We start from the raw sequence: 23,567 nt of genomic DNA, 5'->3' as shown, positions 1-23,567 counted from the left end.
AGTTGAGATGTTTTGGTTGTAGAGTATCTTGTGTTTTGAGGACAGTGTCCCACCTCTTCAGGGTCTCCAGTTTTGTTGCTGTCCACCTCTCTCCCCTCATCCTTCTCTTTCTCCTTCATTTTCTCTTTCTCCGACGGGGCCTCACCTTCCTCTTTGTCCTCCTCTTTCTCTCCCTCTTTCCCGTTCTTCTCCAGCCTGTCTGCTGGAGCAGGGGTCGCTGCACACAAACACACACATCTTACTCTAGATGTTGTTTTCCACTCCCTACTTGTTCCAGTGCCCTTTACATGGAGCACCCCCTGCTGGATCTGGTGTATGTCTGTTTCATTACCTGGCTTGGAGGTACATGGTGTGTTGTTATAGCTGGCATCTGGGGTGGGTGTGGATGTCTTCACTGCAGGAGAGGAGGCCCTGGAGGAGGATTTGTCAATGTTGACCTCAGGCTTAAGCTCTGGGAGACTCCACCGCCCATTGATGTGCTCAAACTCCTGGATCTGATAACAAAACAGCAAAAAAAAAAAAAAAAAAAAGCTTGGCACACACTTGTTTTACCACCTTAAACCCAACACCCACATTCCCTGTTTGCAGTATATCATACATCCCCTGTAGCACAGCTTGCAGATCAGGATGTCAGCAGGTTTAAACAAGTTGGATCAAAAGCTGAATAAAAGGTTTTTGTATGAACTTAGGTGAACTGGCAAAGTGAAAGTAATAGAGCAATGAGCTTACTACTTCACAAAAATCACCAGACAGCCTTCAGATATGGGAACACCCTAAATTATGTTTTTAAGAAGTTGGACCAGATGAGTGAAAGCTGCAGGAAGTACAGACCCACGCACATGTGGTTGCCATGGTAATGTGTGGTCAACTGAAACAACAGTTGTAGGCATCAAGCTTTCTTTGACCAACGAAGGCGAACAGGTTTGGACTGACCTTCTTCTTGACAAGGGACATGACGCCAATTCGAGTAAGGACCGGCTGCCGACACAAGCCCTCCCTTGGGACGCCATCTGCAAATGTCTCTGCGCCGTCAGCCACAGGCTCGCACAAGTGTCGCATAAAAAGTGACACATAAGCTCTGGCGGAGATTAAGAAAACGTGATTAAATGATGGAGGCTTTGAATAGTTTCAGTGTATATTTATTTATTGCTGTTACTTACTTGAATTCTTTTTCCGTCTTGCCCCTGAGGTCTCTGACCAGCCACTGAGAGGAAAAAGCATCCTGAGACGGCATCCCCCAACGCATCACGGCGTTCAGGAAAGCCTTCCGCTGGCGTGTGTTAAAGCCCAGCACCTATTCATGGAAATTACCGTGTTTTTTTATGGACTGAAACTGGCAGTTGAAATAATACCATGGAAAGAAAGAAATCTTTGTTATACTTCTTGTATTTCTTAAATTTACCAACGCCTGTCTTGAGCAGGTCTGACTGCCTAATAATGCTAAAAAAACAAAACAAAACAAAACTCAGAATTGTAGCTTGAACAATGTGGGCCATTATAATCACGTCCACCATTATCAGGATGATAAATGTGCTTGGAAGGTTTGGAGGTGATGGAGATGTAATATCTTTGCTGCCATATCTAATTAAAGAAATATTTAGGAGTGGAAATCCACTTGAAATAAAAACTGACAGATTCCAGTAATATAGCAATAAAAAAATGCCCAAAAAGAAAGCAGGAACCGTTCCAAAGGTATGCACAGACCTCAAGGTTGCCTCCAACTCTCGCAAGAAGAGGAGGGAGAGGTTTATCCTTCTCATTCCTCAACTGGCGACGTGATTGCCTTCGACCTGTAGATAAGTACGCAAAGGAGACATTGCAACAAAACACAAGCAGATAGTATGATGTTAGAGAAGGGAGACAGACACTCTGTTATTTGTTTTATGTTGCACAAATTTGCAGACTTGCAGTTTTGTTCAAATTTACAGTTAAGAGATTTATCTCAAAACTTCTGAATTCCTTGAAGTTGTTTAAAGTCTAAAGTAAGAGGTGGATGTGCCATTTGCATTTTTGGCAATCGGACTCGTTTGACTCTGCCAGGCAACTGGAATGCCTAAATCAACTTTAAACTGTAATTCACCACAGACCTGAAAGTGTGCGTGTTAAAACAGGCATCTCTCATGGCTCATGAGCAGCTCTGCTTGATGGCTCGCTCTCTTCCTTTCTCTTTGTTTCTTTGTATTTTGGCTTTTTATTTTTTTTTTATTATCTCTCCTTACCTTCTGGCCGATCGTCAAAGTCCTCATCCTCTTCCTCAGAGCCCACTGAATACTCGGACTGGTTATCTGAAATGTCAGCATGCCACTCTGAAACAGCACACGGTGGTCTGTCAATGGGCCAGGCTCATTCACGTCCACCGTGCAGGCAATAACTGGATACATCATCTTAAACCTTCTCTCTAACAGCATTTGTGTCTGTATTTGTTCCACAGCAATAATTTGTAGGATCATGCAATTACAGCAAATTATATTTCCTTGTAATACTCTTACTATTACTGCTAATTTGAACCTAACATGAAGGTGTCATTGACATCAAAGTTTACATGAGAATATTACCTTGGTCTTCTTGTGCAGCGTCATTGTAGTTGACGGGCTTGCGGTTCCTCTTGCCTTTACCCAGTTTGCTTGCCAGGTCCTCTTGTTGCTGCTCGTAGTGATGCCGCAAGAGTTTCTCCCAATAATCCGGATCCACGTTCTCCTCCTGTTTGATGATCTCCCGTTCAATCTCCTCGATCTGGAGCATCAGAAAAGTTTCAGGTTATGTGGCTGACCGGTTACAGCGAGGTTATATGGATGTGACCATCAGATTCTTTACATGTCAGAGTGCCAGGAAAACAACAGTACAGCGGCCCTGGGAAAATTAGCTCAGAGGTGCTTCCACAGATTGTACACTGCACTTAGTTAAAAAGGGTTTGGCCTTAGAAAAGCAGGTAAAGATTTTAAAATGATTTACACTGAGCCCACTTCCTCCAGCATTAGATCTAATTTCCTTGATATTTCGATGGTTACAAATGTGTACTTATTACACCCACTCCCAGACCTGTAGAAAAATGTTGCAAAACAAAACCCTCCTCTCCTTAACAGCCATTAACCTTCGATGGACTGGACATCCCTCTCTCACCTTATCCTCCTCTCGGACCATGTACTGGGCCACTTTGAAGGAGCTGAGGTATTCATTCATATTCTGGACATCTGAGTCATCTGTAGCATCTTGGCTTCGGTCCAGCAGCCTCTCAATGGCAGCGCTGTCGTAGTGGATCACATTGCCCTCATCCTCAACTTTGTCCCTTGAACTGTTTTTCATACCTGTCACATGTGCAGAGGAAAAAAAGTTGGAAATACTGGTCCTGACCTTCCAGACCAGTTTCCCAAAATAAACTGTTCTTGTCAGGCCATTATATCTTCATTAAACCAGAGTAAAACTCTTTGACATGAGTGTGTTTGAAAAAATAGTTTCATTCAGGACAGGAAGCCTGCCAACGTTTCCCTATTAAAATCAACCCCGTTTTAACCCAAATGCCAACATTATTACATAATTCAAAAAGAATCCTTCTTTTCATTCGAGGAAAAAAAATATTAAAAATCAGTGCACCTTGTCAACTTTTAATTTTAATACTATCTGTTTTCACCTTCTCCCTCATCCTTGAACAGCTCCTCTGTTCCAAACTTGAGGATGTCGTCCAGCTCTTGCTTGGTCATGGAGCCGGCCTTAGATCCCAGGCCCGGTCTGACCACAAGGTGGGTCAGCATCATCTTCCTCTTGGCCACTTGAGTGATTCGCTCCTCCACACTGGCTCTTGTCACAAAGCGATAGATCATCACCTTGTTTGCCTGCCCAATTCGATGAGCTCGACTAAAGGCCTGCATAGAGAGGGACAAAGCTAAAGACTGAATTCAACTGATATGTTTAATTGTGCGATAAGGTTTATAAATCAGATTACAGCTCCCCCCCTAGCAGATACCAGTCTGTAGCACCTGTATGTCATTGTGAGGGTTCCAGTCAGAGTCGAAGATGATGACGGTGTCGGCTGTGGCCAAGTTGATGCCCAAACCTCCCGCTCTGGTTGAGAGCAAGAAGCAAAACTGACAAGCACCAGGAGCTGGAAAAGAGAGACAGTTGTTTGTTAGATAAGCTAACTATCAATAATAAAAAGAGTTATTTTGTGTCTTTTCAACCTCAGGGTTGTTATCTGAATTATCACCACATATCCTTGATTTCTTTTGGATATTATGAAAACTCTTCTTCTCCTTTTTACAGAAAAATGTAATACCAAAGTATAAAAGTTTGTTGTGCCTATTTTCTTTTTCAGATACCAACATAATTCCCTCATTATTAAAGGGAAAAAGAGCATACACTAGAATTTTTTTTGTTATTCTCATTAGGGATGTTTCCCTGTGCGGCTCTAATAGCTCATTACAGTGAAATATTACAGAAGACCTCGCCTTGGGTAACAAATGTACATGTACCAACGTCATGCATGAATCACTGGCCCATAAGGAAGAATTTATAATATATTAATAAAGAGCATTCATTGCCACCAACCGCTGAGTGATATGGCCAAGTTCCAGAAGCAAACAGTCATAGCATGCATGCCCGTCTTCATCATCCTTTGTACTGAAAAGACGTTGGTAATCATAGCAACTGGTGTCGCAGCAAAGAGACACTCAGGAATCTGTCATTTTGACAATACTTCTTCTAAACTGCCAATAATTCTTAGTTGTCATCACTTTTCCGGTCTATTTCCATCATTTAATCACATTTCAATTTGCTCACTAGCAGAGCAGAATAAATGAACAAACTCCGGAGTGGGTGGATCAAAATATAAAGGAAAACACCCTAAACACGCTGTGTAATGTTCTAATCACATCATATATCAAGATATAATATTCAATTTCTCGGAAACCGACCAATTAAAATACTTTTATTTTTATTTGCTTGGATAAAATTGTGCGATTTAAACATCTGATACCTCATCACTTTGATGCAATTATCATATAAAAATGATATTGCCATGTGATTAATTGCCCAATGCATCCATGAGATATTAAACATATCAACACAAAGCCAGGATGAGGGAAAAGCCTTGTTCTCAAGTCCAAAAGCCTAAAAAGCTAAATCGTAATACAAAAGTATTTTGTGTTGTGGCATGTTTTCATGAACTTTCACTAGATCTTTCTGCATCTTTAATATTTTTGACTGAGCAGACTTGTTTGTTATGATGACGTGATTCCCGTTAGTCACCACAGAGACAAGGACAACTAATTGCCCCTTCGATGGCTGCACATTTTCCAGTATCTCACCATTGAAACGGTCAATGGCCTCTTGTCTCAGCGCACCAGTGATGCCTCCATCAATTCTCTCATACTTATATCCTTCATAGTCCAGGAAATCTTCTAATAAGTCCAGCATTTTAGTCATCTGCAAAGAGGAGAGAGAGAGCCGGTGATGTGTGTGTTTTCATCAATACTCGATTACCCTCGCACACATGCACAGCTGGAATCGCAGTCTGCAGCTGAGCCTTCTGCTTGTGTCATGAGTCTAATATAACATCTGCGGGGGGACGTGTCCATCTGGTGTGCGTTTATGCACTTCCCTGTGCTTTTGCAGACTGTTAGTGCATGTCTGTGTGTGTTTTGGCATGCGAGTGCATACCTGAGAAAAAACCAAAACTCTGTGCCCCTGTTCTTTCAGTTTCCTCAGCATCTTTTGCAATAGCATCAGTTTCCCAGAAGCCTTGGTTAGGGCCGACCCCTCGTAAGCACCACTGGGTGTTTTTTGGGCTTCCTAAAATCAGGGACACACAGTGCCACAAGACAAATAATCATACACATCTTTTAGATTTGTGCTGGTATACTGTGACAACAATTCTTGCACTTCAATGATGATAAATTAATTTAAAATGATCCGAGGTCTCATACAAATAAATAACAATAGTGACAAACTGCACCTTGCCTGTAATTTTCCATATTTTAAAAGTACAAACATGACACAAAAGCATGTTATGTCACCACAAGGTGTCACTGCTACACAATTTGGGAGTGATGCAAAACCATAACTATGTGAAACAGAATCTAGGAAAAAAAAAAAAAAAAAAAAACGTCATTGATGCATTAAAAGTGTGTGTGCTTGTCTCTTCTCACCATAGAGGCAACAGGGAAGAGGTAGGGGTGGTTACAGCACTTCTTTAGGTCCATCATGATGTTGAGAAGGGAGACCTGGTTTCCGCCGCCTTTTGAGTTAAGAGCCTCAAAGTTCTTGGTCAAAATTAGCTTGTAGTATTTCCTGTGTTTAAAAAGAAAGTTTGACTCGGTGTGAAGCTCAAGGCGCATTGTTTTCCTCCCTTCCCCCCTCCATTGTTTCACCTTCAACTTGTAATAATATAAACCAACAAATACATTGCAAATATAACTATAACGGATGATTACTGTTCTACGCCTTTTTCAGGGTTGAGGTTGATTTACATTAAACCCAGAAATTATGTACTGATTCTAAGCAGTTGCAATTCCTTCCCACAGCTAAGCAACTACAGTCTGTGTCATTTGCAAGTAAATACAAAAACTATTTGAAATGTTTAAACAGTGAATCAATAAAACCAAAAGAGTTTCACTTTCAAATGAATTTGAAACTAGTTCCAAGCTGCAGAGGTTGCTGTTCCAAATTTCTGAACTTGAGGAAACAGGTGCATACTCCCCTGTTGGCCAGACATTACATCATAAAATGTGAAATCATCAGCATCCATCTGCAACCCCCCCTTCCCCATTCAGTTCTCCCCAACACCGTACTTCTGCATAGGGCTCAGCTCCACTCTAACAATCAGCTCGGTCTTGGCGGGCATGTTTTTGAAGACGTCGGCCTTCAGCCTCCGCAGCATGTGAGGCCCCAGCAGGTCGTGGAGCTTCTTGATCTGGTCCTCCTTGGAAATGTCGGCAAACTCTTCTAGAAAGCCTTCAAGGTTACTGCACAAAGAGACGCAGAGTGATGAAATCTGAAAGCTGTACTCATGTACTCATGATGTACTCATGACATGGCTCATCTCTGCTACTCATAAACAGTATTCTACGGGAAAACATGTTTATGTATGTAATTGTTAAAATTTTGCAATGTATGGCAGGAAATAAATACTATTGCTTATATTTGTGTGTGTTTCAGAAGTCCTACTTGAAACGGTTTGGTGTGAGGAAGTTGAGCAGGTGGAAAAGCTCCTCCAGGTTGTTTTGAAGAGGAGTTCCTGTCAGCAGCAGCTTGTGGTCGATCTTATAGTCATTCAGGCGCCTGAAAAACTGCAGACAATCATTTCTTTTTATATATATATATATATATATATATATATACATATGCATATACACACACACACAGCATTTCCTTATGGATTGGTTGATAATAATAACATATACAAATACAGACAGAGTATCTGTAATACCTTGGACTGGTTGTTCTTAAGGCGGTGAGCCTCGTCCACCACCAGACAGGCCCAGTCAATAGACTTTAACGCTGTCTGGTCGATGGTCACCAACTCATAGGAAGTCAGCAGCACATGGAATTTAATAGGAGCCTCCCTCTGCGGGAACAGAAACAATTATGTCATTGTTTTTTCATATCACAGGAGCCAATTATTCTACTTTTGTGGAAAACAATAATAATGTGTAGTATTTTTTCCTCACACACTTTCTGGACTTCTGCAAAAAGACAATGCAAGCACAGATTTATAGGCTTATTGTTCGCCAGCTTCTTTTCTGCTCACATCTGAATGTGTCAGCTTCACTATCCTGTACTCCCCTCATCCTCACCCTCAGTTTAAAAGCCTTCTTTCCTCCTTTGACAGCGGTATCGTCGAAGGAGAACTCGTTCTCTCTGATGATAGCTCGACTGTCCTTGTCTCCTGTGTAAGTCACCACGTAGAAGTCAGGTGCCCACATCTCAAACTCTCTCTCCCAGTTGATGATGGTGGAGAGCGGAGCGCTGACTAGGAACGGGCCCTTAGTGTGACCCTGAGAAACGGAGACAGGAGAATCCAGACTGCTTCAACATCGACACACACAATGAATTTGAATAAGGTGATAACAGTAATATGCAGCTCCAGCACCTCTTTGAAAAGTGAGTAGAGAAAGACGATGGTCTGGATGGTCTTGCCTAATCCCATCTCATCTGCTAGGATAGTGTCTGTGCCTTGAGCCCAGGAAAACCGGAGCCAGTTCAGGCCCTCCAGCTGATACAGATGCAGGGTCCCACCTGTTGATGTGACAAAGTCCGGCTGCTCCTCATACTTTATCGTAGGCTTGAGGTAATAAAGCAAGAGAGAAATTGGGACAATTTGAGGAAAAAAAAAAAAAAAAAATTAATCTTACTTTCAACAGAAGTTTCATCAGGATGTGATATATTATCTTATTATCTTTATGATATTGTTGTCTATTTCTTACTTAATGTTTTTTTTGGCACCTGTTCTCTTGCCTTGTGCTGCTGTGACATTCAAATTTCCCAAGTGGGGGATCAATGAAGTATTATTTTATCTTATTAATAGCAGCAATGTCAGAGGAGTAAAACTATATCAGTTTTAGTCTACATTATAAAACCAGCACATAAAAAGATAGCATGAGTTTATAAAATGTATTTACCAAATTTATTTGCACATAAAGTATGACGATGTGACCTCATAGGGAACAGCTTTCTTTTAATATCATAGAAAGAGTTAGTCGATTTACTCCCAGTGATCTAATTTTCAGATAAAAAGGTTCTCTTTCAAAATCTGATTCAGAGACACTGAAAAGCATTTAAGAGCATCTGCAACAAAAACTCAGCAGTAAAATTTTCAACCAGAGGTGTGAGACCGGAAACTGATATAACTCAGACTTTATGAAACTGAAAAGAAAGAAGAAAAAAAAAAAGCGACAGTGAGCTCACATCAGTAACTGGTGAAGCAGGAGACTCCTCTTCACCCTCTTGGCTCTTGCTCCTGATCTTCCTGGGTTTGTCTGGATCCTCCTTCATTATTGCATCCCTGTTGGATAGAAGGGTTATGATTGTGAGCAAGTCAATGCATTATTTAACCAAACGATAAATTACATAAACAAGATGTGAGTAATAAATATACTGTATGTTTAATATATGAATTAAAAAAAGTATTAACCTAAAGTAGATTTCCATACTTTGGGTTGCTCTCAGCTGCCCTCATAAAACTCTAATCCAATCAAAGTAACTGAAACAGCATCATAACTAACTGGCTTCCTGTATTAAATGAAGAACATGAGCAATTATATCTCTAAATATGGTGGCTGCAGTTTAGGCTCCTTTGTATGTACAGTTTTTGCTTTTTACAATCAAACATTGTATGTTTCTGTACATTTAACAGATGATGATGTTTCCAGCATTCTTACCTGTGTGACCAGTAGTTCGTCTTGTAAATAGAAAAATCTGGGATCTCGAGGTCGTCCCTCTCCCAGGTGCATTGGTCGTAGGTCAGGTCCCTCCACTTGACCAGGTAGTGGTACGTCCCCTTCTTATCCACACTGAAACCAAAGCTCACATACAGTGAAATGGAAAAAATGGAATCTGCATCTGCTAATATTGTACTCTAAAACGTTACTTTTCAACTTTGTAAAACGAACACTTCTTCTTTTAAAATACATTGATCCGTGAAGCAACATTTGACTTTTGGCACAGTCCCTTACCTGTGGTTGATGATACGGTGGATCATCATCCACTCAGGTTTGATGCCATATTTGTAGTACTTGTCTTCCAGGATTGCGTACTGTGGATCTTTGGCTCTCCTCTTCTCACTCTTTCCTACACCATTCTCATCTTCTCCTCCCGAACCATAATCCAGACTGGGAGGCTCGTCCATGTCCGTCTTCCTCTGGTAGTTTCTGTACATGACAGAATGGAAGATCTCCAGCTGGAGGAAAGTGAGCATGGAAAAAGATGGGTGGAATGAGCGGAAACTAGTCTGAAGCATATATTAGAGGCAAACAAGCTCAATCAAAGTCCTCCATGTTTGCATTTGTGGGATTATTCAAACAGTGGAGAGTGCTTTTCTTATAACTATCTCACCTGGAGCTCCGTGATCCAAGTGCAGTGCCAATAAGACTGTCCTACCAGCTTGACAAAGAACTCCCTCTCGGCTCGGCCTTTCATGGGTGGGGGTGGAGGGGCATCAGGTGGTGCATCAGGAGCTGGGGGAACAGGAATGGGAGGCGGAGGTTCTCCCCACCGCCAGTGAAGGATCTTCTGGACACGACCCTTGATTGGAGGACACTAAAAATATACAATTCCTGATCAGATCCAAATATGGATGCTTTTTACTTGACTTAGAAATATTGAGGAGAGAGCTGCTTTTCAGGTAATAAAAATTATTTGTAAATCAACCTCATGTTAGTAACCCACAGGTAAACCGGGTGGGCCCGACACAGAGTCCTGAGTCACACATACAGCAATGAGACATAACAGTAGCAGAGTAACGAACCGTGCATCGCGGACACAACCACTCTCCGTTGGGGATCTCTGGTAGCGGCGGGTTTAGACAGTGGATGTGGTACGATGAGGTGCAGGTGTCGCAACACAATAGTTCCCCTCCATCTTTACACACCCGACAGAACTCCATGTGGTCGTCATCCTCTTCCTCCGCCCCAGTGGGGACACCAACCCCAACCCCAACCCCGACCCCGACCCCGACCTCTGATATGACCCTGTCCTCACTGTCCTCCTCAAAATCCTCAAAGTCCTCATCCTTTGCTTCCCACTGAATTCCCTCTTTTTCCTGGAAAGGATGAAAAACAGGGAAAATGTTGAACTGCTATAATGGCAAACTGTGAAAATCAGTCAAGTTGAATGCAGTTAGAACTGAAGATTTCCTTTGTTTCTTTCAGTAACCAAAAGTGAGAGAACCCCCCCCCCCCAGATAGAAATTTCATGGGTTTGACTGCTGGACTATCAGGAATTTAAAGGACAAACTTTCAAAAGAGCATTCACCCCTCCACTGATTAGGGGCCAGAGCAGCTTTTCAAACAGAGGGCTTTGATGGGACAAAATTGAGTCCACTTTTCTTGTCTAAAAATAGTTATTAATGGGCAATAAACACTTATTATCATAAGAGCATGGCCTCCTCAAAGTGCAATAAAAACATTCCAGCATTAATATAGCTCACATATCTAATGACAGCTAGAATTAGTCAAATCTAGCAGTCATGGTTTAAAACTGACTGGGATGGTTGATTAAATCAGCCTGCTGATAGAAGGATGAGCTAAACAGAGAAATGGAAGCAATAAACTCTGGCAGCTGATAAACATTTCCTCTGTCTAAAACAAAACATACATGCGAGTAGTTTATTAGGTCAATTTCAAAGATTTTCAAGCAGATCATAAATGATGGCTCTGCATCATATTTGTTGCCTGCAAATTGCAGATAAATTCTGAGTCTTGCCTCTTAACTCTTAGTGAAATGTTCAAAGAGGAAACTACCTCATGTTGCTGAGTGCAACTTGCACGGTGCAGGTTTTTGTCGCTGAAGATAAAGCATCTTACTAACATCAGTAATGACTCTGGACAGGCAGCTTTAAAACCCACATTTAACCAGAAAATTTGTTCAGTTTCAAAAAGGATCTGAACCAAAATTATGATGTTAGCGTTTCAAAAGTGTTTCTTTAATGTCAAAGCTAAAAGAAATGATTTTTAAAATGTTACATTACCAAAGTGAAATGATTAACTTGACAGCCTGTGGCTGTATGTGTGTGTGTGTTCACAACCAACACACACACACACACACACACACACACACACACACACACACACACACACACACACACACACACACACGCATTAAACCAAGAGATTCTGTGAGAACAAACACATGGAAAATTTTTCACAGTTTCACAGCTCATTTCTCAATACAAAAAAGTGAAACTGATATGAACCTAAAGATGCAATAATGACAAAAAACTTTACACAGAGAGCTTTAAGATCAGTGTTCTCTTTTTTCTCTCGTGACAGTTTGTCAGCAGTTTCAGTATTTCCTGAGGTGATGGTGTACCTCAGCTACACTGAGCTCAATAATTGAACTTGAGTCAGTGTCAAGACGGTGCCCTTTGATCTTTTGGCGACTTTATTGGAGAGATTTATGCAGCACCATTTCAGGTATCAGACTGTGCCAGGATTGCGTATGTCTGCATGGAGCCAGCACTCAGAAATGTGATGCCGCTACAAAGCCTCTATTTATCTGGTCCTCCAGGCACAAAACACAAACAAACCAGTTTTAACCATTTTTCAATCAGGTTTGCCAACAAGCCATGTTGTGGGGAGATAAGTATGTGAAAAAGGAAGCAGCGCGAACGCTCACGTAGAAAACGAGAGCAGGCAGGTTTGCGTAGTTGTACTCACGCAGTGCGGGCAGCTCCATTTGCCCTCAGGGGCTTTATCCAGCTCAGGCTCCAGGCAGACGAGGTGGTAGGCTCTGGGACAGGTGTCGCACAGGATGATCTCCCCACCCTGCTGACACACCTCACAATAGTCCTGATGATCAGTCTCATAACCGTCCCCTTCCTCCTCCCCCGGGACTGGAGGTGGGCAGCGGCCGACACATTAAGATAGGAGACAGAAATTACTTAGCAATTTCACACTAAAAAATAAAATACTGAGAAATGCTGCAAATGGTCAACATTTTTGTACAAATGGGCCATTGTCTTGATGATTTTGTGGATCAAAGCAGAGAAGAAACAAACACATCATGTAACACTGTCTCTGCTGCTCTACAAGTATAGTGCAAATCAGCGTCCAGTCACCTTCGACAACATGTTTCATGACTTGTGATGATTTCACATAAAGCTACAAAAACCTCATAGGTTGGTAAATGTTTGTGTCTTTCATATTGAGTGAAACTAATCCCAGTTTGTCTTGTTTTAATAAAGGCATCCTTTTCCAGATGAGCAATTAAGTATCTGCAGAGCTAAGAGTTTTTGGTTAGATTTGCTTCTTCGTATTCCAAACCATTATAAAGTAAACCCTATTCATGGATTATTAGATCAATATGGATATACATCTCTACAAGCAGTTTTGCTTACTTTTCTTCTTCTTCTTGGCAGGCCGCCCTCGCTTGTTCTTCTTGACACGGCCAGAGCTGTCAGAGCGAACTGAGGAGCTGTGAACGCTGGAGTCCTCTTGCTCAGACTCATCCTCATCCATGTCCTCACTCTGACGAGGACAAGAACACAGTCAGAGAAAGAGAGAAAGGAAGACAAAGCAGTCACTGGTAACAAAACCAGGGGCAAAAGAACAGTAAGAAAGGCATTTAATTTATCGCCATCCACTGTTTTCAGCACACGATAAACTCGACACTCACCGAGCAGCTCTTCTTCCTCTTGGCGCCTATGGGCGACAGTTTGATACGAATGGGTGCCATTTTTTTGGCCTTTGCTAGAGCCTTTTTCTTGTCTGGGACCCGAGGACTTTTACTGCGCTTCTTGTAGCCAGGACCTGTGCAAATAACAAGATCAAATGAGCTACATACTAGGTATACTGCATTGGCAAAGAGTAAATATGATGTGATGTTTGGAGTCATAATACACTTCATTTATTGTTGCACTCGAGCATGCAAATATCTATTCACAAGACATCATCTTTTGAACTCAGATCGGTCTTGTCTGGAAACTGCTTTGCCAATGATCTACTTCTTTGGACCACTGTTTTGGTGGTCTACAGCTGACTGCTGACCTTTCCCCTCTTTCGTCTTTGCCTTTCTAATTGGTGGCGGCTGTGGTGGCGGCTCAGGTGAGGCTGTCGCTGCAGAGACCTGCTCGGCGACGGCGATGGCAGCAGCTGCAGCGGCCGCCGCGACAGCAGCAGCATTGCCCTTGAAGGGGTTGTTTGAGCTGAACTCCCTCCATTTGGCCCCCAGGATGGTCATCATCTTTGACATGGGGATCTTAGGATTCTTCTTGGCTATCATTGGCCTTGGAGAGAGAGGGAACAACTACTGAATACACTAGACTGTAGCGTGAATCGAAGAGCTGTAGCATACATTTTTAGGTGTACTGTGTTATCTGATGGTAGTTTTCTGATTGTCAATTATATTTATAAGTATCAGCCACGGTAATGATTTGCATGTTAAGGATAACTTTGGCTGTGCCGTGGCACAGACTGCAAAGACAGTTTCAAGTAATATCATGTGTGCTCCCAAACCTCCTGTATCTGTGTTAAGATGCTGCTGGTAGTGAATAGTTGGACAGTCTTATAATGGTATAGAAGGAAAATGCTGTGTGTGCAACATCTGAAGCCTCACATAAAGTTAAAGAGACACAAATAGCCCTTACAACAGAGAAAGAGAGCACCTGAACCGTAGTTCTGAAGAAATACAGACACCACACACCCACCCACCTGCACAGACACACTCAACATCCGTATAATCAGCAGCTAAACTCCTTGGATTTCTAAAATCCTTCCAATTAGTTGACCCTGTTTTATCACAGCCACTGCACTCAGCACCTCATCAGCCAAGTGCTGTTCTGAGTTAACGGCATATTTATTAATACAATCAGACAATGATGAAAACTGGATAAAGAGGGATATTTGTCCATCACACCCCACCGCCTCAATTCTCCAATATGTTCTGCAGATGTTTATTAATATCGTAAATGCAACTTTTTCCTGAGGTTAAACTGAAAACTGGATTGAAAAGGATTTGGCTGCTGTGCAGTTTATAACTCCCCATGGCCTCTAACTTTCTTTGATTGCATCAGTCACATAGCACATGCACCTTTATTTGATCAAACCAATTCTCCATCATAAAGTAGTGATTTAACTGACGTCTCACAGCACAGAAGTTACTGTCAAATCAACTATCAAATCACTATTTTCTGCTTGTTCTGCTCCATAAGACAACAAGTCCAAACATTTTCATGCACAGTGTTTGTAAATTTATGGGACGTGGTCTAAATCGCTCGAGGACCCACAAATGACAACTGGAACTTTAGCAACAAATGTGCTTCTTTAAAACACCCAATTTCATAACACAGTTTATGAGGTTTGCTTATCTTCAAATCAACCACATCATCACCATGTAAACAGAAAAAAAAAAAAAAAAGAGTAATACCGCATGAACTGGCTGAAGGCTTTGTAGTTTGTGAGTTCCCTGTAGTCTTCTTCTGTGAAGGTATGATCAACATCCTCCAGACCCCACTCCCTCGCCAGCTGGGCCGAGCTCTTCTGCTCTATGGGTTGCTGAGAAGAACCCACCAATCAGTGGAGGGGAACGTTGTGGTGGACTTGTTGGCAGAGATGTGTTTGAGTCATCATGCTTTACCTTTGTTGTTTCCTCCTGGCTACTATCTCTGTCCCCATCATCTTTTTTCTTCTTTTTGGTCTTCTTCTCCTTCCTTTCTTTGTGCTTCTTCTTTTTCTTTTTCTCACCAGATCCATAGTCGCTGGCTACACTGTCCGAGTTCTCGCCGTATTCTCTTTCTCTGTCCGAGTCTCTCTCTACATCACTGTCCTGAAGAAGGGACGATAGGGGAATCTTTCGGGAAAAAAATAAATGAAATATTAGGAGGGTGTCATATAGTCAGCAAAGTGAAGAATCCTAAACATTACAGCTTCATATACTTACAATCTTCTTTCGTTTTTTTGCTTTGACTGGCTTCCCCTCCTTGTCCTTCTTCTTTGTGTCTTTCTTTTTCTTTGGTCGCCCTTTCTTCCTGCACGGGACCTCTCTATCTGATATCTCTGCCTCTTCGTCTGAGAGGAGATGCGCGCCAGAGGAGAGAAAGAAGAGGCGAGTCAAAGGAGGCGTGAAAGAAAGGCAGCTATCAGAATCAGATGAACAATAATCTCCTCAAAACACTTCCTAACAAGTCAGATAATCCCCGCAGAGCATGATGACACACAACAAAAGCTGCATGATAGCCTGGGTGGCTTCAGTGACCTCTGACCCTTTCTGAATTAGTTAGTTTAGGGCTGTAAGTAGATGTGACAGCTGGTGATACTGGTGCCATAGTGGAGATATCAGTGATTTATGGCAATTCAAACCAATCATCTCATCTCTCTGTTTTTAAAGCTCAGCAACAGAATCTAACAGGGCAAAATTCAGCCTTATGTGAAGAACTTTTGATTTGACGTAGTACAATGCATTTAAAACACGTCTCCATCTCGGCTTTCTGTGGACAAATGATGGGACAATACCAGGCCAGTTACTGCCCCACGGTACCAGGGTCATATCACAGCTGCAGGCAAAAGCAATTTAACCTGCAACCTGACCTGACATGGAGTAAAGAAGGATATGCACAGAGAGGAGAAACAGCTGCAGCTTTGGATGCAGAAAAGCATGAGAGCAGCTCTCTCTCTCTCTCTCTCTCTGTGCAGAAAGCCTCTTTGATGGACTGCGTTTTTGTCGGATTTTATTGTCTGCCTGCTTTTGCTGGTGCGCGCTCCCACCACCAATACCAGCAGCAGCAGGAGCAGCAGACCCCCAACCCACATCTACCCCCCTCCCCTCCTCCACCACCACCACCACCACCGGCTCCTGTGAATCCGTGCAGCCGCCGAAGACGCGCCGGGGGCGGCGGCAGCACGTACGCGGGGCTCGGTGCTTCAGAGGCCGCCGCCGGCAGCGACGGGACGTTCAGGGCGAGCTGAACTGGAAACACTTCCCCTTATCGGCCGCACCGGGACCGGGATCACCTCTGTGACCGCTGCTAGAGGTCGTGAAGAGGGGAGGGAGGAGGAGGAGGAGGAGGAGGAGGAAGACAGGGTGGGTGGTTAAAGTCCTCCATATGTAGCCCGACACTAAATGTGTGTGTCTGGCGGCGGCATGGCGTCGAGTCCTCATTAAACCTAAAGACAATGCGATGAGGGCTTCACGTCGTGTAGGAAATCACACCTTTGTGACGTCTGCAATGACTTTTGAACTTCTTTCTCCTACATCTGCATCGCATCCATATTATATGAATTATATTTCATGTTGTCATGCCCCCCCCCCCCAAAAAAAAAAAATAAAATAAATAAAAATAGCACACACACACACACGCACAACGACTACTTCTTTCTGCACGTTTTCTTTTTCCTTTACTTTCACTACAACTTCCAGATTATCATATGCAGCCAGTCAATCATCTTTTTGACAACATCCATGTTGCCTCTGGTGCTGCAACTCCTGCAGCAAAAAGAGCAGCCACCTCTCCTCCGTGCACCCCAACACAGACGGCCAAGAGTTTGATTAATAATAACAATAATAATAATAATAATAATAAAGCAGCTGATTGGTGAGCAGGTAGGCTAAGCTACCAGGGGGAGCTAAAGCAGTCACACCTCTCTGTCCTGTGAGGGAGCAGCATGCAGCAGCAGTGTCCTATTTTGACCTGTCATAGCGACAACGGGGGCAAAAGGGGTAAGTTTCTGTCTCGCTTCGCGATTTCACCCCCCCCCCCCTTGTTTTTAATGTCTGCACAGCAATACAAAAACGCAACCTCTCCGCTGGAGGTGGGGATCAAATATACATGCCTCCGGCCATGTTTCGCCAATCTTAATTGCCATGTCCCTTTTTTTTTTTTTTTGGTTTGTTTCTTTTGTTTTTTTTACCCTTCAGGGTGCCCTTATTATCCCGAGCTCAGCTCAGCTGTATTTCTAAGGAGCTGTCAAAAAAAAAAAAAACTTTTCATGGCTGTAGAAGTGAAGCTTGGAAACCAGCTGTGACGAGTTAGCTTAAAGTTTGTTGGGATGTGCCGGAGGTGACGAGGAAGTGGAGTTAGTAGTGATGGTGGTTGGAAGTGGACACACACACACACACACACACACACCCCAAAAAACAACAACAAAACAGAGAAACACATCTGGCCGGCTGGATAAATTAGTGCATTTTTTGGGGGGCAAAAACTGGACTGGAGTTTTTATTTACAAAGCGCGCTCTCGTCTTTTTTTTTTTTTTTCTTTCTTTTTTTTTTTTTTTTTTTGCAGCTGCAAGTATGGCACCTTCAGCAACATATATCTGCAGTAACTGGAGGACATAGAGCGGGTTTAAGTGGTTGGAAAAGATGCATTAATCTTTTTATTATTATTATTATTATTTTATTCCTCCACTAAGTATCTTTCTTATTTTATAAGCGCGCACCCGACCCGACTCCTGGCTGGGCTCTACTGTACCGTACCGGACCTGGAGCAGCACACCGATTATGGGGGCTCAAACTGCGGCTTCTTCCAACACAAGCCCCGTTTTCTCTCCCCGGTTTGTTTGCGCCGGTAAAGAGTGTGTGTTTTATTCTTTGGTTGTTGCGCGCTCCCGACTTTGTCCGCCAGTTTTCTTACTGTACCTGGCGCGGCCGGTGTTGCAGTTTCCCGAGGCGCCGCCGGCGAGTTTATGTCGCTTGCGTTCTCGTCTAGGTCTCCGTCGTCGTCTTCTTCATCAAAATCTCCTCCCTCGGAATTAACCACCATGCCCTCGTCTTCCTCACAGGACCGGAGAGGAGAGGACATTATACTCCTGTCATTGGATCCGTCCTTGTATTCAAAAAAAGCGTATTCTTGCCCGAATATGTGATATTTATTTAATATTCAAATCGGCACAGAAAAAAGTGGGGGGCGTTTTGGAATATTTTACACTAGGCAGAGCAACAAAGATGGCCGCCCTCTTATATTTATTTTTTAACAACCCCCCCAATAAGAAAAAATCCCCTTACATAAAAAATGGCTGACTATATTATTTCAGAACGCACCCCCCTCCTCCTTTCTCTATCTCTCTCCGTCTCTCTTTCTCTCTCTGCGCGCCCCCTCCCTCCTTAAAAACGTACACATTGTTACAAGAAAAAGGGGTGTGTGGCTGCATGTAAGTTACATTGTTAGTTGTTTGTTTCTTTTCTGTCTGCCCCCCCCACACACACACAGACACACACACACACTCTCTCTCTCTCTCCCCCCCCCCCCACACACACACACACCTCCCTCCCCTCTCCCCTCCCTTCCCGACCCCACCACCTCCACCAAAGTCCGGATCAGTCACGAATCCCTCGGACTTGTCCGGTTGTCACTGTCACTTGGCGAGATCACACGCAACAACTCTCGCTTTCTGCATTGCAGAGCCGCGACACATATCTATCAAACATGGCCACCTTATATTCTCCCGGAGCGCCCCCCCCCCCCTCCACTCCCCTTTCCTTTCCTTTCCTTTCCTTTCCTTTCCCTTCCATCGCCGTGTAACAAAAAATAAATAAATAAATAAATAAATAATTTTGGAGCAGGGTTGCGCGCGTGTGCGTGCGCGCGTGTGAGTGTGAGTGCTGGGGAGGGATTGAGAGAGGGGGGTTGGGAAAATCTGCCGCAGCCATGCCCAGACTTACATCAGATTGTATTGCTTAAAAATTAACTACTTGTGGTGGGGATGAAAACAATTCCTAATATGCAAACTACATTTCCCCCTCCAGAAAACATCACATTAAACAGCTCGGAGCGTCTAAAGCAGCCGAGAAATTCATGTTTAAAACAACCAGGAGGCATTTTGTCTGAAGTCTCACTGTAAAAACCGGCCTCTGCCTGAGCACAGGGCTGAGTCAACTGGATGGCAGTAAGGCCATGGGAATCCCTAGACCCCAGCCAACCCTCAGTGGCTGCTCGGGGCACTTTTGTTTTGACAAAAGGAATTTTGATTTGCCTTTCACATTCAAACCTCACAACGAAATAAGAGGTCAGGACGGGAGAGAGTGTGGCCCCCACTGAAGGCAAACAAGGGGAAAAATGAGCCGGTTTGTATGGAAACATCTGCGTGGAACATTTCATACAGAAAGCCTTAAAGCTTCAAAAAGAGCCAACAACAATAAAGAAATAAAGATATTCTCACATTAAAACACATTTTAAAAAAAGTATAAGAACTTTGATGGCACAAATTCCATTAATATCTTGAGTGACAAGTGACTTATGAGCAGTTTAATATTTTAATAAGATATAGCAGATGGACAAAAAAGGCCTCTAAAAACCACCTGAGCAGAGCAAGAGGCTGAAATGTGAATGAAAGCTTGAGAAAAAGCTAGAAAGTGAACTTTGCATTACATTATTTTATTTATTTATTTTTTTGTTCGGTCAAATTTGATTTATTGTTGGCGTGTCCTGACGTGACCTCAGTGGTCACTGGTTCAGGCTCCGTGGAACCGTGGCTATCACGAAAAGAACAGCGTTGTCGATAATCAACACAATTCCTGTGATGCATGATAAAAATCTCTGCAGTTAAAAAGGCCTGTTGGAGAGTAGAGGTCAAGGTCAAGAGCCATTTAGCAAAGATTTATTCAAAATTATTATTTATTTAGTCATATTCATTACTCCCTAAGAAAATAAGATGTTTTTAAAGTTTGAGAGTAAAATGAAAGTCTTCCTCATGGTATTAAACTAAGAAAAAGCATACCCAAGATCTGAATTACAAAATAACTTTTAACTTCTAAAAGTATAATTAAATCAATAAATGACCCCCTTTGCATAAAATAACATGTCATCTATCCATACAGCATGTTGGATTTATGTGTTTCAGGTATTTCTGTCTCGTCTGACAAGAAACAGAGAAAAGAGCAGCAACAAACGTGCCAGAGGTGGAGCGCCTCGGCTGAACGCACTTCGCCCTGAGCACATGGCCGACAGCCTGGCCCGGTTTGGCACCGCAGCATCGTTCAGAGCATGACCTTTGTTTTTCTGTCCTCCCCTCCGTACGGTCTGTGCAACTTTGTTAGCCGCAGCTTTCGCGCCAATTACTGGATATCATGTAAACAAGCATTTCGATTACGCCTCATCTGCTGTGCACACTCTTCTCTCAGCTGCAACAGGTGTCTGAGCAGCTCGGCCTCCCCGCGCCACACAAATGAGAAGACAGGAATTTCTTAGTGCCTGATCCAACAGCCACATCTGCCAAGAGAGACAATGCAACGCAAGACACCACATGGTGAGGAGATGTGTGTGTCTGTGCAGTGAAAGTACATCTGTGTATGTGACTGGAGCCCCCACCCCTTCCTCCTCCTCCCCCAACTAAGCCTCTGGCCACTTAGGTGTCTGTTGCTGCCAGGTTGTGTGGCTGGCTAAGACGGCTGCATTTTATGTTTGTGTGTGTTTCTTTGTGCATTTGTGGTTGTGTGTGGTGAAGTTTATATACTCTCACCTGAAGCCTCTGTGTATGTGTGTGTGTGAGAGAGAGAGGGGGAGTTTTTTGTAGCCATGACTGTGCATTTGTCTCGTGCATCTGAGGGGCAAAAAATGGTCGAAACTACCCACGACTGGTGGCCCTCACACACTGCACTACTGTGCTATTGCTGTGGCCACCCCGCTCCCTTCCTCGCCTCCCTGACCCCCCTGCCCCTCGTGTCTGTTTGGCAGAGAGACATGTCGAGGATGAGAGGTGAAAAGCGCCTCTCCTGGGTACTGCGCTCCAGCTAACCCAGATTTTATGCAGTGTGACACACAGAAACTCACCAGCTCCCTCTGCTCAGAACTGAGATTTTTCTGAATAGAGGTGACTCGGAGAGCAGGTAATTCTTGAAAAATGCTCCGGCAGCGAGGGCAATGGAGAAAGAATGCGCCCTCTATACTTTCATGCCCCCTACCCGAACCAGGGTCTGTATCCCATCCCTACTTTTATCTCCACCTCTTCTATTTCTCCCCCCTACCCGAACCAGGGTCTGTATCCATACCCCACTTTCACTGGTGCAGTTGGTGAGAGGTCAGGATAGGTGATAGTAGTGCTGTTTGAGATAGTTGTCTTTGTGTGAGGAGTGGTGATGGCTGGCATTAAGGGGGTGACGCTGGGACGCCAGTGTTCACGGTCTAGCCTTCTGGAGGTGTTGTGGGCCTAACTAGACAAAACACCGGTGAAAGGAGGTTCCCACCTGATGACCCCATAGACATGGTAGCTATCACCGCTCACTGGTCTAGTTGGATATTATCTGTAGGGAACATAGAGCAGTGTGAAATTTTGTGGCTAGGAAGGTGATCACTGAGTCTGGTCCATTTTTTGTCGCACAAGTTTCTTGTGTTTCTCTAAAAAAAAGTTTAATTCATCCCATTTTCCAAATATTTTTTCTTTAGTCGTGTCCAATTATTGGTGTTGTGCCCTCTCAGATTGCAGCTTCTGAAGGCGTTTCATCCAGTATTTAAAAATTTGAACAGATAGTCAGTGAATAGGACAGAAATACTTTGGCCATTTAATGCCACCATTCAGGTCCTGTTCTTACAGCAACCACACACTTACAGATATTTAGCTCTAAACACAGATGTGTCAATAGCTTCAGCATATTTTGTGGAATGAAATTCACCTCTGGCTGCAGATTTCAAGGTGTCGGTGTGTGCATCCATAGCAACAATATTCAGTTTTCATTCTTTGCCACCGGCGCTTGTGAAGTTCAACGTCAGTCAGTTAAAAAACAGGATGGAGTAAATCTAGATGAAACCTCCTTGAAAGAAGAACACAGGGTGAATTATGGGTGTTAACCCTGTAGAGTGATTCCTTTTCTTTTTTTTTTTTTTTTTTTTAAATCTATTAATACTTATATTTACCTTTTCAGAATCAAATCAATAACTGGGGTCAATCGACTATTCACTCTGTTTTGTACTTTACATTTTACCCCTGTTCGATATTTTACAGCATCACTTATTGTATCTTGTATGATCACATCTGGTCTTAACTACTGTTGTCTTTCTCAGGACTGACACACAAATCTTAGCCTGAGTAAATGCCAAACCAAAAGTCGAAACATTTCAGTTTCTGCTGACACGAAGAGAAACACAACCTTTCAAATACTCTCGCCTAGTCACACATCCAAGCTACACATAAAGCTAGAAAAGTCTGTAAATAAAACCACAATAAACCACAATAAGAACTTTACTGTTTTGAGTCTGTTCTGTATTGATTTGGTAATAATTGTAGTGGGTGTCATGATTTCTTTTTAAGGAAGAGGACGAAGCTCAAATCAGCTATTGCAAATGACAGATTAACTTAATAACATGGAGATAAGATGTAATGCTGGATGAGTATTGTATAATTGCATTGACTTAACACCCAAAAAAGCACACATCAGACACACTAATCAAACAAAAAGGACAAACTTTGGAGCAGAGGTGATAAAACTTCAGGGTTGTTGTGTGTTGACGCAGTGAAATAGCCCTTCAGTATATTCTGATGGATCTAACTGCAGGGCTTATATAAACTTTTAAATGGTTTTATGACAAAACCTTCAAAGCAAGCGGAGGGTCATCCTCACCAATATTATCTTTTACCACCTGCGGCCGCTGTTTAGCAAAAACTACGTAGTTTACTATCATTTTCACACTTGGAGAATATTTTAAAAGTAGCGAAAACGATAACTTTAAGGTTAGCGACACGTGATTATATAATTTTGCTAAATATTTGCATATGCATAAAGGTTTTTGGAGATAATTTTGAAAGAATGTAGATCTCAACAATAATTTCAGACATTTGATATCGTCCTTCTCCTTTGATTCTTTCTTCTTCCTGCATTTTTAATAAATAAAACATGTAGTGTTTTAATAAATTTACAATTTGCATCCTAAACATGTTATATTTTCACGCCGTTCCTTAAGATAAAGTCAATAAATGCAAAATATGTACAATAA

The 23,567-nt window shown here is 42.8% G+C and overlaps 1 protein-coding gene and 1 long non-coding RNA gene across 2 annotated transcripts in view; one reads left to right on the top strand and one right to left on the bottom strand.

The window, feature by feature from the left end:
- Positions 1-18,740, bottom strand: part of chd3 (chromodomain helicase DNA binding protein 3) — a 33,760-nt gene extending 15,020 nt beyond the window's left edge. The window contains exons 1-31 of the mRNA XM_029525809.1: positions 18,281-18,740; positions 15,586-15,713; positions 15,283-15,495; positions 15,073-15,200; positions 13,695-13,933; positions 13,324-13,457; positions 13,046-13,175; positions 12,366-12,541; positions 10,457-10,750; positions 10,045-10,248; positions 9,666-9,889; positions 9,372-9,503; positions 8,899-8,995; positions 8,084-8,275; positions 7,788-7,988; positions 7,421-7,558; positions 7,159-7,280; positions 6,783-6,956; positions 6,141-6,282; positions 5,653-5,784; positions 5,301-5,418; positions 3,975-4,099; positions 3,629-3,860; positions 3,121-3,305; positions 2,556-2,733; positions 2,220-2,306; positions 1,705-1,790; positions 1,161-1,294; positions 934-1,078; positions 332-494; positions 54-217 (exon numbers count right to left, since the gene is read on the bottom strand). Coding sequence (XP_029381669.1) covers positions 54-217; positions 332-494; positions 934-1,078; positions 1,161-1,294; positions 1,705-1,790; positions 2,220-2,306; positions 2,556-2,733; positions 3,121-3,305; positions 3,629-3,860; positions 3,975-4,099; positions 5,301-5,418; positions 5,653-5,784; positions 6,141-6,282; positions 6,783-6,956; positions 7,159-7,280; positions 7,421-7,558; positions 7,788-7,988; positions 8,084-8,275; positions 8,899-8,995; positions 9,372-9,503; positions 9,666-9,889; positions 10,045-10,248; positions 10,457-10,750; positions 12,366-12,541; positions 13,046-13,175; positions 13,324-13,457; positions 13,695-13,933; positions 15,073-15,200; positions 15,283-15,495; positions 15,586-15,713; positions 18,281-18,443 — 4,980 coding nt within the window. The 5' untranslated portion in view covers positions 18,444-18,740. The remainder of the gene's footprint in view (positions 1-53; positions 218-331; positions 495-933; positions 1,079-1,160; positions 1,295-1,704; positions 1,791-2,219; positions 2,307-2,555; positions 2,734-3,120; positions 3,306-3,628; positions 3,861-3,974; positions 4,100-5,300; positions 5,419-5,652; positions 5,785-6,140; positions 6,283-6,782; positions 6,957-7,158; positions 7,281-7,420; positions 7,559-7,787; positions 7,989-8,083; positions 8,276-8,898; positions 8,996-9,371; positions 9,504-9,665; positions 9,890-10,044; positions 10,249-10,456; positions 10,751-12,365; positions 12,542-13,045; positions 13,176-13,323; positions 13,458-13,694; positions 13,934-15,072; positions 15,201-15,282; positions 15,496-15,585; positions 15,714-18,280) is intronic.
- On the top strand, positions 17,287-20,949 carry LOC115058478 (uncharacterized). Its single transcript, XR_003842091.1, has 3 exons — positions 17,287-17,361; positions 20,482-20,658; positions 20,762-20,949. It is a non-coding gene; the product is annotated as an uncharacterized LOC115058478 (long non-coding RNA).
- The last annotated feature ends 2,618 nt before the right edge of the window (positions 20,950-23,567 follow it).

Source organism: Echeneis naucrates, chromosome 18, assembly GCF_900963305.1.
Source record: "Echeneis naucrates chromosome 18, fEcheNa1.1, whole genome shotgun sequence".
NCBI lineage: Eukaryota > Metazoa > Chordata > Actinopteri > Carangiformes > Echeneidae > Echeneis > Echeneis naucrates.
Note: the sequence above shows the minus strand (reverse complement) of the source record. Positions and strands in the feature narration are given on the sequence as shown.